Genomic DNA, 16420 nt, shown 5'->3' on the forward strand with positions numbered 1-16420 from the left:
TGGAGGCAGGGAGGGGCCAGACAATGAAGAGAGAGAGAGGAAAGCCTGTATTTACACAGACACTGGCCTAGGTCTGGGGCTGCTGCTGGAATGTTGATGAAGGAAGGTGAACTTCAGTTCATGTGGCGATGAAATGAGAACTCTCTCTCTCTTGCTCTCCCTCTCTCTTTCTCTGGCTTTGATGTGTATCTCAGCTCTCTCTCTCTCTCTCTCTCTCTCTCTCTCTCTCTCTCTCTCTCTCTCTCTCTCTCTCTCTCTCTCTCTCTGTGTGTGTGTGTGTGTTGGCCTCTCTGTATGGGTGGTGGTTGCAGGCTGCAGGAGTTTGGTGACAGTATCAGAAATAGAATAGGATAGGATAGGGAAGGTGACCGTTACATTGACGTTTACATTAAACATGACAGTGTTAAAGATGTTGCTGATGGTGACAGATTAAGTAATGTTTACAGTGTTCGTGATGAGGAGGGGGTGTGTATGTTTGCGCGTGACGTACTTGTTGAGTTTATTAGACTGAAGATCATCCAGGTGTGTTTATATGCGAGTGTAAAAATGCATGTGTGTGTTTCTGTGCGTCTTACCCTGGCACGCGCCGCTGCGGATGTTGGGGATGAAGCCTCGGCGACAGGGGTGAGGCTGGGCGGGGCACATCTCACAGGGGTGTCCCCATGCCCGTCCGATGGTGGCACAGCACAGGGTCTTGGTGCACACAATGCCACTCAGCTGGCCCTGGCACATCTGGTTGTTGACCTGTGTAAAGCAGGGCCCAGTCCGGTAGTCTGGAGGGAGATAAGGAGAAAGGGAAAGGGGGGGATACCTAGTCAGTTGTACAACTGAATGCATTCAACTGAAATGTGTCTTCCGTATTTAACTCAACCCCTCTGAATCAGAGAGGTGCGGAGGGCTGCCTTAAGAGAGAGAAAGAGTCAGCCATTTTGGCAGCCATTTTCTTGTATAACTGAAAGGTAATGTGAAGGAAAATACATTTTAAAGCCAAGTCTATTTCACTCTTCTGCTAGCTACGTTTCATTGAATTTGAAATGTTAATGAATTAAGTATAAATATACAAGAAATATATAAGAACACCCTTTAGTGGGCATTAAATGTTGCAGTAGGAGATATTGGTGCCTAAGAGAGAGCAGGCACTGTCTGGGTCACAGTGTGAATTAATTTACCTCCCCAGTCTTTAACCTATTGGTCTAAATGTACGCTGCTGCTCATTCCTGGTTAGAGACTTTGTTCTGGAAATGCGTTGAAAGGTGGATTCTCCTATTCATTTGTCTAATGGGATAACTATATAATGGGAGACCCATTTAGTGCTGGTTCCCATCAATAACGACCTTCCCATGACAAACATTCTCGGTCCAGACTCAGGTCTGAAGCTGGTCTAAAGGTCTGGTGGACCGTGGTGAAGCTATCACGACCGTACCAACGACATTTGAAACCTCCCTGACTGTACTGTACTAACACAGTGTGTCACTGTGTGGAAACAAAGTAATTACAAGAACACAATGTCCTCAGACTTCAATGGCCACCTTGCTGCGCTGCTCGCCAGGCAACGACCGCAGCAACGTAATCTTGTTAACCGCACTTCACGAATCAAACACAATGACCTCATGCTGAAACCATTTGAGCAATATGATTTCCATTCAATCGCACGTAATAAAACGGGCCTAATGATGGCTTCTGGTGTGGTGGAAAGGCCTTATTAACTCCAGTAGTGGCGCCAAAGCTAATACAGCATTCATTAGAGGTACTGTAGATGGAGACTCAGAATGAAATAGAATACATGGTCTGAGAGGGGCTGTCAGGAGGAATGTAAGTAACATAAACCCTGGAGAATTGGTTTAAGTTAATCCTCTTGAGTTCTAAAGGAGATGTACAGAGAGATAGGACTGCTTATTGTGGTAGCGCTGATCTTATAACTTCCTGGTGCAGCTAAATGAAAGGTAAATCACAGCCAGCCCTGACTGAAAATGAGAGAGAGACAGAGAGAAAATTGGTCAAAGCCAGCAGAGAGAGAGTGAGAGAAAGAGAGAGGACAGAGCTCCCAGCAACTTCTAACTGTCCCCTCTCCTGCTCACACCCATGACCTGAAAATCTTACCTGGACAGGATTGTCCCTCTCCCAGCGGCAGAGACCCACTGCGGCGATCATGGCCATCTGGGTTTGATTAATCTGGCCTGGTTGGGGCTGGTCCAGATGAGTCCATTGGGAACTCAGAATCACTCTGGGCCACATCCACAACCCCCCACTAACTAACAAACCCTGCCTCTCCTCTTCTCCCAGTCAACACCACATTAAAAACTCATGTAAATCAGAATACTCACACTAATGCTGGACTCATATGGTCCAATCCTTTATGTCCGTCATGCCTTGATCTGGTTTTGATCTAATCTGGTTTTGATCTAATCAACGATTTCAGTACCCTCTTAGAAAAATGGGTTCCAAAAGGGTTCTGCGGCTGTCCCCATAGGATAACCTTTTTTGGTTCCTGGTAGAACCCTTTTTGGTTCAAGGTAGAACTTTTTGGGGTTCCATGTAGAACCCTCTGTGGAAAGGGTTCTACAGGGAACCTAAAAGGGTTCTACCTGGAACCAAAAGGGTTCTTCAAAGGGATCTCTTGGGGACAGCCGAAGAACCCTTTTTGGTTCTAGATAGCACCTTTTTTTCTAAGTGTAGAACTTAGTGGTGGAAATGAGCGAGGACCAATTATCTTTATTAAGAGCTACAGTTTTGGGAAGCTGTTCATGCAAAAGGTATGAGATGACTTGGAAGGGAGACATTTAAATAAAGAAAGAAAGAAAGAGAGAAAGAAAGAAAGAAAGAAAGAAAGTGAAAGCTGGGGATTTATCCCTGTCTGGCTGCCATTCCTTTGATCAGCAGTGAGACCCTGAAAGTGAGGAGGCGTCTGGGCGCTCCCATGGCCAAAGCTTTCAGAAGAGCTTTAGTCGACTGCTTGAGGCTCAAGCCAAGTTCAGCAGAGTCCTGTCTGTCTGTGTGCAAACGGCCACCAAACCAGGCCAAACAAAAGACTGGAGCGATCAGAGCGTTCGCTCTTTTAATGGACTGAATAACAATCGCCTCGCCAGGGTCTCTATGTCTCAACGCCACAAGATCCGACTGACTCAGAACCAGACAGGCAGGCCATGCAAGAGTGTGTGTGTGTGTGGACTATGATCAGGGAACATGCACATTCCAGGGCCAGAAGAGTTAGGAATGGGAATGGGGTATAAGGAGGTACTGGCTGGGCATAAAGTCAACAACATTCAGAAGCAATTTGGTCTGATTACAGTTAAAATTGCTTGATAGATCAAAACCATTCACCGGAACCTCCTCTTCTGTATCCTGCCTTTCACCACATCGCCTCCATCTTTAGTCACATCTGTATCCTCTCCAGGTATCTCCAGTTTCCTACATCCTCCCAACGATGTGAGTGCATCTGAACTGCATGTGCGTCCCTGTGTGTGTGTGTGTGTGTGTGTGTGTGTGTGTGTGTGTGTGTGTGTGTGTGTGTGTGTGTGTGTGTGGTGTGTGTGTGTACGTGTATGTGTTTGCGGCTACTTGCATATGTGTGTATGCATTTAAACTCCTCAAATGTGTGTACAGTAGCTACACTATATATACAAATGTACGTGGACACCCCTTCAAATTAGCTATTTCAGCCACACTCTGTGTATAAAATCGAGCACACCGCCATGCAATCTCCACAGACAAACATTGGTAGTAGAATGGCCTTACTGAAGAACTCAGTGACTTTCAATGTGGCACGGTCATAGGATGCCACCTTTCCAACAAGTCAGTTCGTCAAATTTCTGCCATGCTAGAGCTGCCAACTGTAAGTGCTGTTATTGTGAAGTGGAAACATCTAGGAGCAACACTCACTACCGAGTTCCAAACTGCCTCTGGAAGCAACATCAGCACAATAACTGTTCGTCGGGAGCTTAATGAAATGGGTTTCCATGGCCGAGCAGCCGCACACAAGCCTAAGATCACCATACGCAATGCCAAGCGTCGGCTGGAGTGGTGTAAAGCTCACCGCCATTGGTCTCTGGAGCAGTGGAAATGCGTTCTCTGGAGTGATGAATCACGCTCCATCACGCTTCACGAATCTGGGTTTGGCAGATGCCAGGAGAACGCCACCTGCCCGAATGCATAGTGCCAAATGTAAAGTTTGGTGGAGGAGGAATAATGGTCTGGGGCTGTTTTTCATGGTTCAGTCTCCTTAGTTCCAGTGAAGGGAAATCTTAATGCTACAGCATTTAATGACATTCTAGACGATTCTGTGCTTCCAACTTTGTGGCAACAGTTTGGGGAATTCCTGTTTCAGCATGACAATGCCCCCGTGCACAATGCGAGGTCCATACAGAAATGGCTTGTCGAGAGCGGTGTGGAAGAACTTGACTGGCCTGCACAGAGCCCTGACCTCAACCCCTTCGAACACCTTTGGGATGAATTGGAACGCCGACTGTGAGCCAGGCCTAATCGCCCAACATCAGTGCCCGACCTCACTAATGCTCTTGTGGCTGAATGGAAGAAAGTCCCTGCAGCAAGGTTCCAACATCTAGTGGAAAGCCTTCCCAGAAGAGTGGAGGCTGTTATAGCAGCAAACGGGGGACCAACTCCATATTAATGCCCATGATTTTGGAATGAGATGTTCGATGAGCAGGTGTCCACACACAATTGGTCATGCGAGTGTACGTGTGTTATTCTCATTTTATCACAAACTGTGGTGTTTCTGTTACTGTTATGAACAGCATTATCAACAGCCCTACTTCCCCTTCAGCTTAATGGCTCTAAAAGACTGAACCCTTCCTCACGACACTCACCCAAATGTGATGATACGCTAGAATGCTTCCATGTGTAACCCCTGCTTTGAGACTGTGGGAGACTGGGAGGCTTGGGGAAAGTGAGAGAGATAAGCTTAAACGCAGGATAACAATCTCTCTCCAGTGATATAAAATTGGCTTTTGGCACCAGAAAGCTGTGTTGCCAGACTGCTAAGTTAATGGATAGCATTCTTTGAAGCAGAAATCACCACTGTGGGTAATTATGCAGAACACACACGACTGTGGAAACTCAAGTGAACACAGAGGGCTACAGTACCGACACAACACAATTCTTGCTAACCCATTAAAAGTGTGCTTTACAGTCTGTTATCACTCTTTCATGTCTGTCTGGCAATCATTTTCTTTCCACAGATACAATTTGTTCTCCTCTCAAGTCCATTCTAAAAACAATTTATACTCTAATTCAGAACAAAATGGACTTAGCCTGGGTTCAAGTCTGATTCTGCTTCAGTCATCTTGTCACAGTGTGGTTTGGCAAGGCAACCATGTGGCATTACTGATTAGAGAAACAGTCAGACACCCAGGCTAAAAGTCTCTGGACTCCCCATCATTGGGACTCTCGCTTCTAGGACCTCAACTGATTTTCCATCAGGCAAGATCAAAGACTACCCTTCACTGTGCCTCTTAGGACCATTACATTTTCGTCATTTAGCAGACACTCTTATCCAGAGCAACTTACAGTTAGTGAATGCATACATACTGGCCCCCCGTGGGAAACAAACCCACATCCCTGCCGGCCAAACCCTCCCATACCTTGGACGACGCTGGACCAATTGTGCGCCGCCCATGGGTCTCCCGGTCGCGGCTGGCTGCGACAGAGCCTGGACTCGAACCAGGATCTCTAGTGGCACAGCTAGCACTGCGATGCAGTGCCTTACACCACTGCGCCACTCGCCACTTGATTTATGAGGTCATTTTTTGAGGGCACTCTCAAATATCAAAATGTAGTGCCACTATGACTCAAAAGCCAGCGTGTGTTTTTAACATTTCCAATGATACATAAAACATAACTTGGCGATGTCATTAAAAATACATAAAAGGCATAACATGACGATGAGTTAGAGTTACTGTACTCTACTCATTACAGAGTCACGGGTCTCTCTTTCTGGCAGCACGTCCCACTCTATGCGGTCTCTAAGGAGCGAAAAATGTCACACTTTCTCCCTTGGATACACCCTTCCCTTCCACTGGGGGAGCCGTTGCCAGACTACAGGAGGAGGACAGAAATAGCAACACTTCCCCTTTCCACTCCTTCCCTCCTTTCCATCCCCTCATCATCGCCCTGATGTCATCATGGGCCCAGCTCTCCCGTGTTTTTTCGCTTGGTTTGTTTGGGCTGGGCTGGCCTTAGCTGGGCTGGGCTGACTGTGTGGGCCCATAAGAGTAGTAATGTTCACTATTGGACCTGAGCCTGGTTAATGGACCGAGAATCACTGAACACATGAGCAAAACAACGTCCCATGGCAGCGTTCACACAGCTGCTTTGTAATGAGAGGGTTAGGATCTCCAGTCTGCAGAATGGATGGCTGTAGGTTGGGGGAGGCTGGGGTAAGGGTTAGGCTGCAGGCTGGAGGGTTGTGGATGAAGGAGAACTGGGGATGGAGCAGGCTAGGGATAGAGGAGGCTGGGGATGGAGGAAGCTGGGGATGGAGGAGGTTGGGGGATAGAGGAAGCTGGGGATGGAGGAGGCTGGGGATGGAGGAAGCCGGGGATGGAGGAAGCCGGGGATGGAGGAGGCTGGGTATGGAGGAGGCTGGGGATGGAGGAGGCTAGGGATGGAGGAGGCTTGGGATGGAGGAAGCTGGGGATGAAGGATGGAGGAGACTGGGGATGGAGGAGGCTAGGGATGAAGGAGGCCGGGGATGGAGGAGGCTGGGGATGGAGGAGGCTGGGGATGGAGGAGGCTGGGGATGGAGGAGGCTAGGGATGGAGGAGGCTTGGGATAGAGGAAGCAGGGAATGTGGGATGCTGGGGATGTAGGAGGCTGGGGATGGAGGAGGCTGGGGATGGAGAAGGCTGGGGCTGGATAAGGCCGGGGGTGGAGGAGGCCGGGGATGGAGGAGGCCTGGGATGGAGGAGGCCGGGGCTGGAGGAGGCCAGGGCTGGAGGAGGCCGGGGATGGAGGAGGCTGGGGATGGAGGAGGCTGGGGATGGAGGAGGCTGGGGTTTAGGGTTAGGCTGCAGGCTGGACAGTTAGTGATAGGCTGGGGGGTTTGGGGTTAGGCTGCAGGCTGCAGGCTGGACAGTTAGTGATAGGCTGGGGATGGAGGAGGCTGGGGATGGAGGGAAACTCAGCTGAATAGAGATGGGCCAGAATGGCTGTCAGTCTGCGCTTTAACTCATGCTTAACCAGACTGTCTGCAACACTCACACACATACCTTTCACCAATATATCAGCAGATTTCTCTGTGACTCATAGACAGTAAGTCGACAGGGAAAAACAGCACACCTGCTGTAACCATACTGTACTGTCAAAGCACCTCTGGGCTTGGTTTTATAGTAATATCACAGTACACACTTGAAAAACCCCTAAGTGCAACCCTGGGGCAGTGTGAGTGAAAGGTTTATCTAGGTGGACGTCTTTACAGCCTTCACAGGACAGGATAGTACTAATAATGACATGTAAATTCTCACTGAGATGATGGCTGTTGTCTTAAGGAAGCCCTGGGTTTATGTGAAAATTAGAGCATATCCCCTCTCTTTGGCTAGATACTGTGTGGATGATTGAGGAGGCGATAGAGCGACAGTTTTACAGCCTCCTCCAGACTACGGCAAGCGGGGACGGAGAGAGAGTCGGACGGGGGTCCTATTTTTACAGGACACAATGAGGAGCCAGCAGTGGGATCTGACAGGTTGGCACCAGACACACATACACACAAGCACACACACACACACACACACACACACACATACACACACACACACACAAACACACACACACACAAACACACACATACACACACAAACACATACACACACACAGGGGTGGTGGGTGGGGGGGTTTACTGTAGGGCTGCTGGGGTCCGGTGGTCTCCCTTTTCTCTTAGCACAGAGACGAGACTGTTTGTGCCTGCCTCTGTGTACACAGCTGGAGAGTCCATTTTGACTTCTACCTCCTGCCCCTCCCCCCTTCCCTCTCTCCCTCCATCCCTCGCTCCACTCCTTTTCAGGAAATGTCCACCGCACTCCACAAATAAACGTTTTTCTGTCATTCCAAGGGCGCTTTATTTATTGCCAGATGTCTGCGAGGCTCCCCTCTCCCCCAGTGTTGTGTTTTCCAAGAAAACAAGACCCAAGTTGCTTAGGGGGGATGGGGGAGAGCAGAGGGGAGAGAGCAGGTGGGAGAGCAGGGGGGAGGGGGAGAGCAGGGGGAGGCCAGGGGGGAAAGCAGGGGGGAGGCCAGGGGGGAGAGCAGGGGAGAGAGCAGGGGGGAGGCCAGGGGGAGGCCAGGTGGGAGAGCAGGAGGGAGGCCAGTGGAGAGCGCAGGGGGGAGAGCAGGGAGGAGGCCAGGGGGGAGGCCAGGGGGAACAGCAGGGAGAGGCCAGGGGGGAAAGCAGGGGAGAGAGCAGGGAGGAGGCCAGGGGGGAGAGCAGGGGGGAGTCCAGGGGGGAGGCCAGGGGGGAGAGCAGGGGAGAGAGCAGGGGGAGGCCAGGAGGGAGAGCAGGGGAGAAAATCACAGATAATTTTCCATGAGGACCTTTCGACTCATGAATTGGAATTGCAGTTCACCTCCAGAATTAACTGTATTTAAATGGCATTGACCCAAACCATACTGAGACATAGTCCCACTGAGACACAGCCCCTCCTCTCGGCTCTTGCCTCCCCCTAACCATTCATCTCAGCTGTAGCCTCCACAGGAGGGAGTCCACTATCCACAACACTACACAACCAGATTACAGTCCCTGGCTAAGCCTTGGGAGACAGACCCCCACGTGTCTGTCTGTATGTACTTACTGTATGAAGTCATACTACGGTCACACTATGTCTAGACTTAAATGAAGTTAATATATGCTTTAAAAGGACATTTCTCGACTCCCCATCATTGGTACATGGAGGGGACTTTCGCTTCTAGGACCTCTACTGATTTTCCATCAGGCAAGATCAAAGGCTATCCTTCACTGTTCCTCTTATCTAGACTGATATGAAGTTAATATATAGACAGTAGATCAAAGCCTCTAAAGTTCCTGGCACACGATCTTCCACAGCACTGGTTGGTGTGTGGTGATAAAGGTGGGTGTAGTGACATGGTCTGTGTCACCACATGATTGTGTGGCGTCTCTCAGTCAGAGCCCCGGGCACTGTTGTGATAATGTGTCTGTCTGTAAGAGGTTTTCAACAACTCTTGAAGAACCAATGGAAGTTGATAGAAGAAGGCTTCTTCAGTGTTCAAAACCAAATAATTTTGACTATAGTATTTAGTAAAAAAACAGAGTATTTTGGCTACAGCCTTCAACCATACACTTCATACACGTTGGTTTTTAACAATAAATATCAAGAAACATTCCTGTGTCAACTTCCATTTATCCTCCAAGAGTTGTCGAATACCTCTGGCATCTCCTGTCTGTTCCTCAGTTGATAATGTCTGTGAGCAGAAACAGGGGTTATGGGATGAACCAGGTTCCTGTGTAGATAATGTAGCCGCCTATGAGCAGACCCATGGGTTTACAGTACGAGTGAAGTGGAAATGCTGGGAAGGCTCTTACCTCTCTCGCACTGCGGGCCAGTGAAGCCATAGACACAGGCACATCTGTTGGGCCCAATACAGCGCCCTCCGTTCTGGCAACCATTCTCACACACAGCTGCAGAGAAGAGAGAGGAAGAGGTGTGTTAGGGTTCTGATACAAGTGGACAGAAACACACACACATGCACAAACACACACACATGCGCCACACATACACACACTAGCCGGGGGAGTGCTGAGTGAGGTACTCACGCTGTCCACAGTGATTGCCGGTGTAGCCCTTCTGACAGGAGCAGGAGTCTTCCTGGCAGCTGCCTCCATTCATACACCTGACGTTACAGCTCTGCACTGTGGGACACACACACACAGGGGTCAACAGATGCAGCCGGAACAACTTGCCTGTGCTAGCCGAGAACCTCAACTCAACCAGCTGGTGGTCACATACACAAGCAATGACCTCCAAAGGGAACTTCAACCCCCAGGTGCTTGGTTTAACTTGGAACACCATTACAGTTCAACTCCATATTAGTGTAAAAATGTTGTACAGCTAGGTCTAGTATCAGACGTGTGCCAAGACTAACAGTTAGTCCAATGGAAGTGACACTTGGGTACTGACTGTCTTTTACATACTGGTATTTGGGCTCTAAAAGCATTTCAGTTCAACTCAACTATATCAACACTCACTTTTTACTATAACATTTGTAGAGCACTCTTACTGCAATTCTGGGCTGTATTTGTGTAGACTTAATTGTATTAGTATATTGTAGAGCACTTTACTGCCAAACAAGGCCCAGGCAGGCCCCACTCCAGCTACAGCATAATCAAACAGACTGTGGAGGCTATAAGTTGAGCCAGCTGTCTCCTATAGATAGGAATGTGCTGAGAGCTGAAAACCTTCATCCTGGAGGAGCAGCATACTTAGAACTCAAAGCAGCGAGCTTTCGATAGACTGACAGACAGAGCCTGCCTGAGACAGACAGACAGACAGGCAGAGCCTGCCCGAGACAGATAGACAGTCAGGCAGGCAGGCAGACAGATACACAGACAGGCTTGACAGGCAGACAGTCAGGCAGGCAGGCTGACAGACAGACAGACCGACAGACAGACAGACAGTATGTTCGGGGGGATGTGTGGGGATGTAAAACAGGATCCCCCACTGCTCTGCTCTATCCAACCAGATCTGGCAGAGAGCAGCCATCCCAGAGCAGAGTGAGAGTGCTTAAGGCGTCAGTGTGCTTCAGTTCGGCTGGCATCTAGCCGAACCGAACGAGTGTGCTCGCATACTCCCTTAAAAGACCTTCACTTGAAAAACAAGAAAAAAGCAATAGTACTGTTTGTCCATTTTGAGACGCGGTAGCCAGTATACACTTCCTCAAAATAGTCTGAATTAAATCTAAGATAACTCAAGAAATCTGTCATTAATTGTGACGTTTTTGCCGACATCTTAGTCATGCAATTCCACATCTAACTAAGATGTTTGGTGCAGTATTTCTCAATGAAAAAATGAAAACGAGTAGTCTCTCGTTGAATGACAACAAAGACTTTATTGAAGAATCCCTACTGTTGACCAATCACCAACGAAGGTGCGTAGACTTTAGTTCCGAACTTCGGCTTGCCTCCAGAAAAGTCCAAAACGAACAAAAACATCACAAAATGTTGTCATAATATATGCACAAACTCTTCCGAACTGTTTCGGCTGGGAAGCATGCGGACGCCTTTAGTCAGTCTCTCTAAACACATTTCATAATACTACTTCTACAGTAATTGGCCCTGGAAGATGCCCGTGTTTCTACTCAGCCTGGGTAGAACGGTACATGATGCCCATGCAAGCCTTTGATTGGAAGTTGGAACACCCTTCTCACTCTCTCTTTCTCTATCTTGCTGCCATCTTTAATTACTGTAATTGATCCCTATTTCTCTTTCTGTCTTTACAGGCTGTGATTCATGAGGTGGTGAGGGGATTCAGCATGACTGAATTTCCCGGAACCCTTCTTCACCTACACAGTTTCTCTAGAACTTCCAGTTACTGTAAATGACCCAGTAGTAGTGTTCTGACTAACTGTACACAGCTGGTCCAGCTAACGACCATTCTGACTCCAGGCCTGGCTAGCGTCTCGTGCAGACACTTGGTGATGGATTAGTGTGAATGCCTTTGGACTACAGGTTTATGGTTTTGTGTACAGGTCTATTCTCACCAGACTCAACCTCAGCTCAACCCAGAGCTCCAGGACAGAGGGCCATATTGTTTAACTCCCACAGCATTCAGCCTAATCTCTTCTCAGCCCAACAGGGAAATGAAACATGAAATATGACTCTATTGACTGAGGATACAATTCCAGCATGATGTAATCATGCAAACGTTTAATCAAAGCAGAGTAAATTTTTCAAATGTCTGATCAAAAGTGATTCTAGGTCACAAAGAGGGGGGATAGGAAGAACATCAGACAGACTCTAAGTTTATAGAACCTTTGTGTTACAAACCATTCAGGGGTTGGAGGGGTTCATGTGTTTTCTCTGTAATGGGGGGTTGGTGGAAGTGGGGAGGGGGGAGGGGGGAGAGATGGCCCGTTCCTGTGACCCGTGCCTAAAGCGCCACACATGCAGAACAACAGGTAGGAGGTTGGGGTCCCACAGACCCAGGGAACCACAATGTACCTCTGTGTGGATGCACTGTGGGTCGGCCTGCGTCCTCCACATCTGTGTGATTTTTACGGGGGGTTGAGAGAGCACAGGAAACTAGTGGTCGTGGGGCTGAACACTGAAGCACTTTATGGCTGTGTTCTGTTCTGTATAGGCTACTGGGAATAGTGACATGTCAACGTCAAGTTCACTATGGAGATGTCATGTTGTCAAATACAAGTGCTCATGCTGAGATGTTGAGAAACTGTGTCTGAAACGATTCACAGCATGAAGGTTTTCAGTTTGCAAATCAATTTGTTTTTATGTAATAATGTAGTCTGGTGAGTTTGGCTGAATCACATTTCCATCTTTCAGTTTAGGACTTCAGTAATCACAACTTCATCTGATTAGTAAAGTTAATCAAATAGGGCTGGTTTACAGGACACAGACTATTCTTAGTCCTAGAATAAAATGTGCGCTCAATGGAGAATCTCCATTAAAATACATTTTCTGACCAGGACCAGGCTTAATCTGTGGCCCATAGTGTTTAAATTAACTATGGAAGTGATTTGGATTTCCAAGAACGGAAGTCATAGGTCTTAAGAAAGCTTTTTTTCTGGGGCTCTTCTGTCTGTGTAATACAGTGCCTTGCAAAAGTATTCATCCCCCTATTTTGTTGCTTTACAACCTGTAATTTAAATGGATTTCTATTTGGATTTCATTTAATGGACATACACAAAATAGTCCAAATTGATGAAGTGAAATGAAAAAAATAACTTATTTCAAAATATTCTAAAAAATAAATAACGGAAAAGTGGTGCGTTCATATGTATTCACCCCCTTTGCTATGAAGCCCCTAAATAAGATCTGGTGCAACCAATTACCTTCAGATGTCACATAATTAGTTAAATAAAGTCCACCTGTGTGCAATCTAAGTGTCACATGATCTGTCACATGATCTCAGTATATATACACCTGTTCTGAAAGGCCCCAGAGTCTGCAACACCACTAAGCAAGGGGCACCACCAAGCAAGTGGCACCATGAATACCAAGGAGCTCTCCAAACAGGTCAGGGACAAAGTACAGATCAGGGTTGGGTTATAAAAAAATATCCGAAACTTTGAACATCCCACGGAGCACCATTAAATCCTTTATTAAAAAATGGAAAGAATATGGCACCACAACAAACCTGCCAAGACAGGGCCACCCACCAAAACTCATTAACTAGGCAAGGAGGGCATTAATCAGAGAGGCAATTGGAGTATCTGTCCATAGGACCACTTTATGCCGTACACTCCACAGAGCTGGGCTTTACAGAATAGTGGCCAGAAAAAAAGCCATTGCTTAAAGAAAAAAATGAACAAAAACATTTGGTGTTCGCCAAAAGCCATGTGGGAGACTCCCCAAACATATGGGAGAAGGTACTCTGGTCAGATGAGACTAAAATGTAGCTTTTTGGCCATCAAGGAAAATGCTATGTCTGGTGCAAACCCAACACCTCTCATCACCCCGAAAACACCATCCCCACAGTGAAGCATGGTGGTGGCAGCATCATGCTGTGGGGATGTTTTTCATCGGCAGGGACTGGGATACTGGTCCGAATTGAAGGAATGATGGATGGCGCTAAATATAGGGAAATTCTTGAGGGAAATCTGTTTTCAGTCTTCCAGAGATTTGAGACTGGGACGGAGGTTCACCTTCCAGCAGGACAATGACCCTAAGCATACTGCTAAAGCAACACTCAAGTGGTTTAAGGGGAAACATTGCAATGTCTTGGAATGGCCTAGTCAAAGCCCAGACATTTACATTACATTTACATTTTAGTCATTTAGCAGACGCTCTTATCCAGAGCGACTTACAGTTAGTGAATACATATATATATATATATATATATATATATATTTTTTTTTTATACTGGCCCCCCGTGGGAATCCAATTGAGAATCTGTGGTATGACTTAAAGATTGTGGAACCCATCCAACTTGAAGGATCTGGAGCAGTTTCGTCTTGAAGAATGGGCAAAAATCCCAGTGGCTAGATGTGCCAAGCTTATAGAGACATACCCCAAGAGACTTGCAGCTGTAATTGCTGCAAAAGGTGGCTCTACAAAGTATTGACTTTGGGGGAGTGAATTGTTATGCACGCTGAAGTTTTCTGTTTTTTTTGTCTTATTTCTTGTTTGTTTCACACAAAAAAAATTTGCATCTTCAAAGTGATAGGCATGTTGTGTAAATCAAATGATACAAACCCCCCAAAAAATCCATTTTAATTACAGGTTGTAAGGCAACAAAATAGGAAAAATGCCAAGGGGGGTGAATACTTTCGCAAGCCACTGTAGATCTATATAATACCACTTCCCCAAAGTTGAGCTGTGCTGAGGCTGTTTGGACCATGTTAGTTGACAGTTGTTTCTGAGGGACTGTGAGGTAACGTTCATGGTCTTTCAAGGGTATTATAGTTATGGGAAGAAGTCTGACATGACTGGACCAATCCAGAACACAACTGCTCCACTGGAGACTAGATTATGGTCAACAGATATTTATATTGTCTACATTCATTTATTTGTCAGGCATCATGTTGTAACAAAGTCAACGTTAATCAACAAATCTCCCTTAGGACAGGTCTCCCTTAAATATGAGATGGGCAATCTCAATGGGTGTCACGGTTTCGGCCGAGGCTGCTCCTTCTCCTTGTTCGGGCAGGCTTCGGCGGTCGTCGTCTCCGGAGTACTAGCTGCCACCGTTCTTTGTTTTCGATGTTTGTTTGGTTTGGTCTGTTTGGTACACCTGTTCTCGTTTAGTGTTGATTATGTGTCCTTTAAGTTCTCGTTGTTTCTGTCATGTGTTTGTGTGTAGTTGTTCTTTTGTCAGCTGGAGCAGTCCGTACATTTTTCTCTATTTGTTTTGTTTATAGAGAGTCCGCACTTGTTGTGCGCGTTTGTTGCATTCAGCTCGTTTACGCAGTGTGCGTAATTTTCTCGTGCCTCCGGCTCTGTTTTGTAGCCGTGTCATTTTGTCTTTACTAAAGACTTTTGGACTAAGCCTCTGTGTCCTGCGATTGATTCCTACACCACATCCACGCCTTCTGACAATGGGATGAACTTTATCAATAAATTATAAATAAATACAATTTATTTGCATCTGTGATGTCTGGAAATGAACACACAGCCATATAACTATGGCACGTGTATGGATTAAGATAGATATAAACAGCTTGATCGAAAGCATGTTGCTGAAGAACATGTCGTTCTTTAGTTACGACCTCTACATTCCAGATGTGGCCTCTGAGCCATAAAAGTACTATCAATAACCTGACCAATGACTACGGTGTCAGAGACCGGATGTAATTAAAAGGAAGGGAAATGCACAGTATTTACCAACAACTCTATATAGCTTCTCTTAGTCTGAATTACCCAAAGCAGTATTGCAACATAGGAAGGCCTGAAGTTTCTGTAACGTGTCAAAGTGCTTTGCTTTCCTACTAAAATCAAGCACTGAGATGCATAGTGAAAACTGAACACAACAGTGAAATAGAACCACAGGTCAACCTACAGTTTCAAAACATACGGAGGATTGATTTAGACAGAGCAGGTTTTTATGAAGTATCAAATATAGCTTTGTTGGACAGAAACTCCCCAGCGCTATACTGCTGACCTGTATGAAACCTGTATGAAACAGAGGCCAGATGCCACGCTTTGACAGAGCCATTTCCCAGCACTGGCCGATGGGTGTATTTATGCCATCAGCAGTCATAAACCTGCATGACCCTTGACCCCATAAAATCTTCCAGAAGGCCAGAGAGAGAGAACCGTCTTTAATGATACACACAACTCACAGTGTTGAATTACAACATTTCTGGTCCCTTTGCCAAAAATCAGACAAAACAAACTCCAGACCTACTATTCCTGTCTTAGTTTATCTGGAAAAGCCCAATACTGTAAGGCAGGTCTGTAAACAGCCCATACATCCCGTGTATGAGAGCAGAAGCAGTGAGTGTGACAATCAGTTCCTGCCTCTATGTCCTCTCTCTCTCTCTGAGGGAAATTACTTCATACTGTTTCATACCATTTCCCATCACTTTACTTGGGCTCTGCTGGAGGCCTGGAGGCCTGTCCTGTCTATGGGGGGACGTTAGCCACTCATACTCTGGTTTTGGGAACTGTTTTCCCAGCACATAAAGCTGGTGTCGGGCCTCTCTGGGGCGTCCAACCAGTGTGGACTGTGGAGTCAATCCTGTTTTACACCTCAGGGTCAGACGGGGAGGCCCGCACTCAGGG

General features: G+C 46.9%; 1 protein-coding gene across 1 annotated transcript in view; it reads right to left on the bottom strand.

The window, feature by feature from the left end:
- LOC311136987 (fibrillin-2-like) overlaps nt 1-16420 on the bottom strand; it is a gene marked incomplete at both ends in the record, with an annotated part of 69928 nt that overhangs the window by 39164 nt on the left and 14344 nt on the right. Inside the window, 3 exon segments of the mRNA XM_084171319.1 lie at nt 576-773; nt 9548-9643; nt 9779-9874. Of these exon segments, the coding sequence (XP_084027445.1) occupies nt 576-773; nt 9548-9643; nt 9779-9874 (390 nt within the window).

Source organism: Coregonus lavaretus, assembly GCF_964263955.1.
Source record: "Coregonus lavaretus genome assembly, chromosome: 11".
Classification (NCBI taxonomy): domain Eukaryota; kingdom Metazoa; phylum Chordata; class Actinopteri; order Salmoniformes; family Salmonidae; genus Coregonus; species Coregonus lavaretus.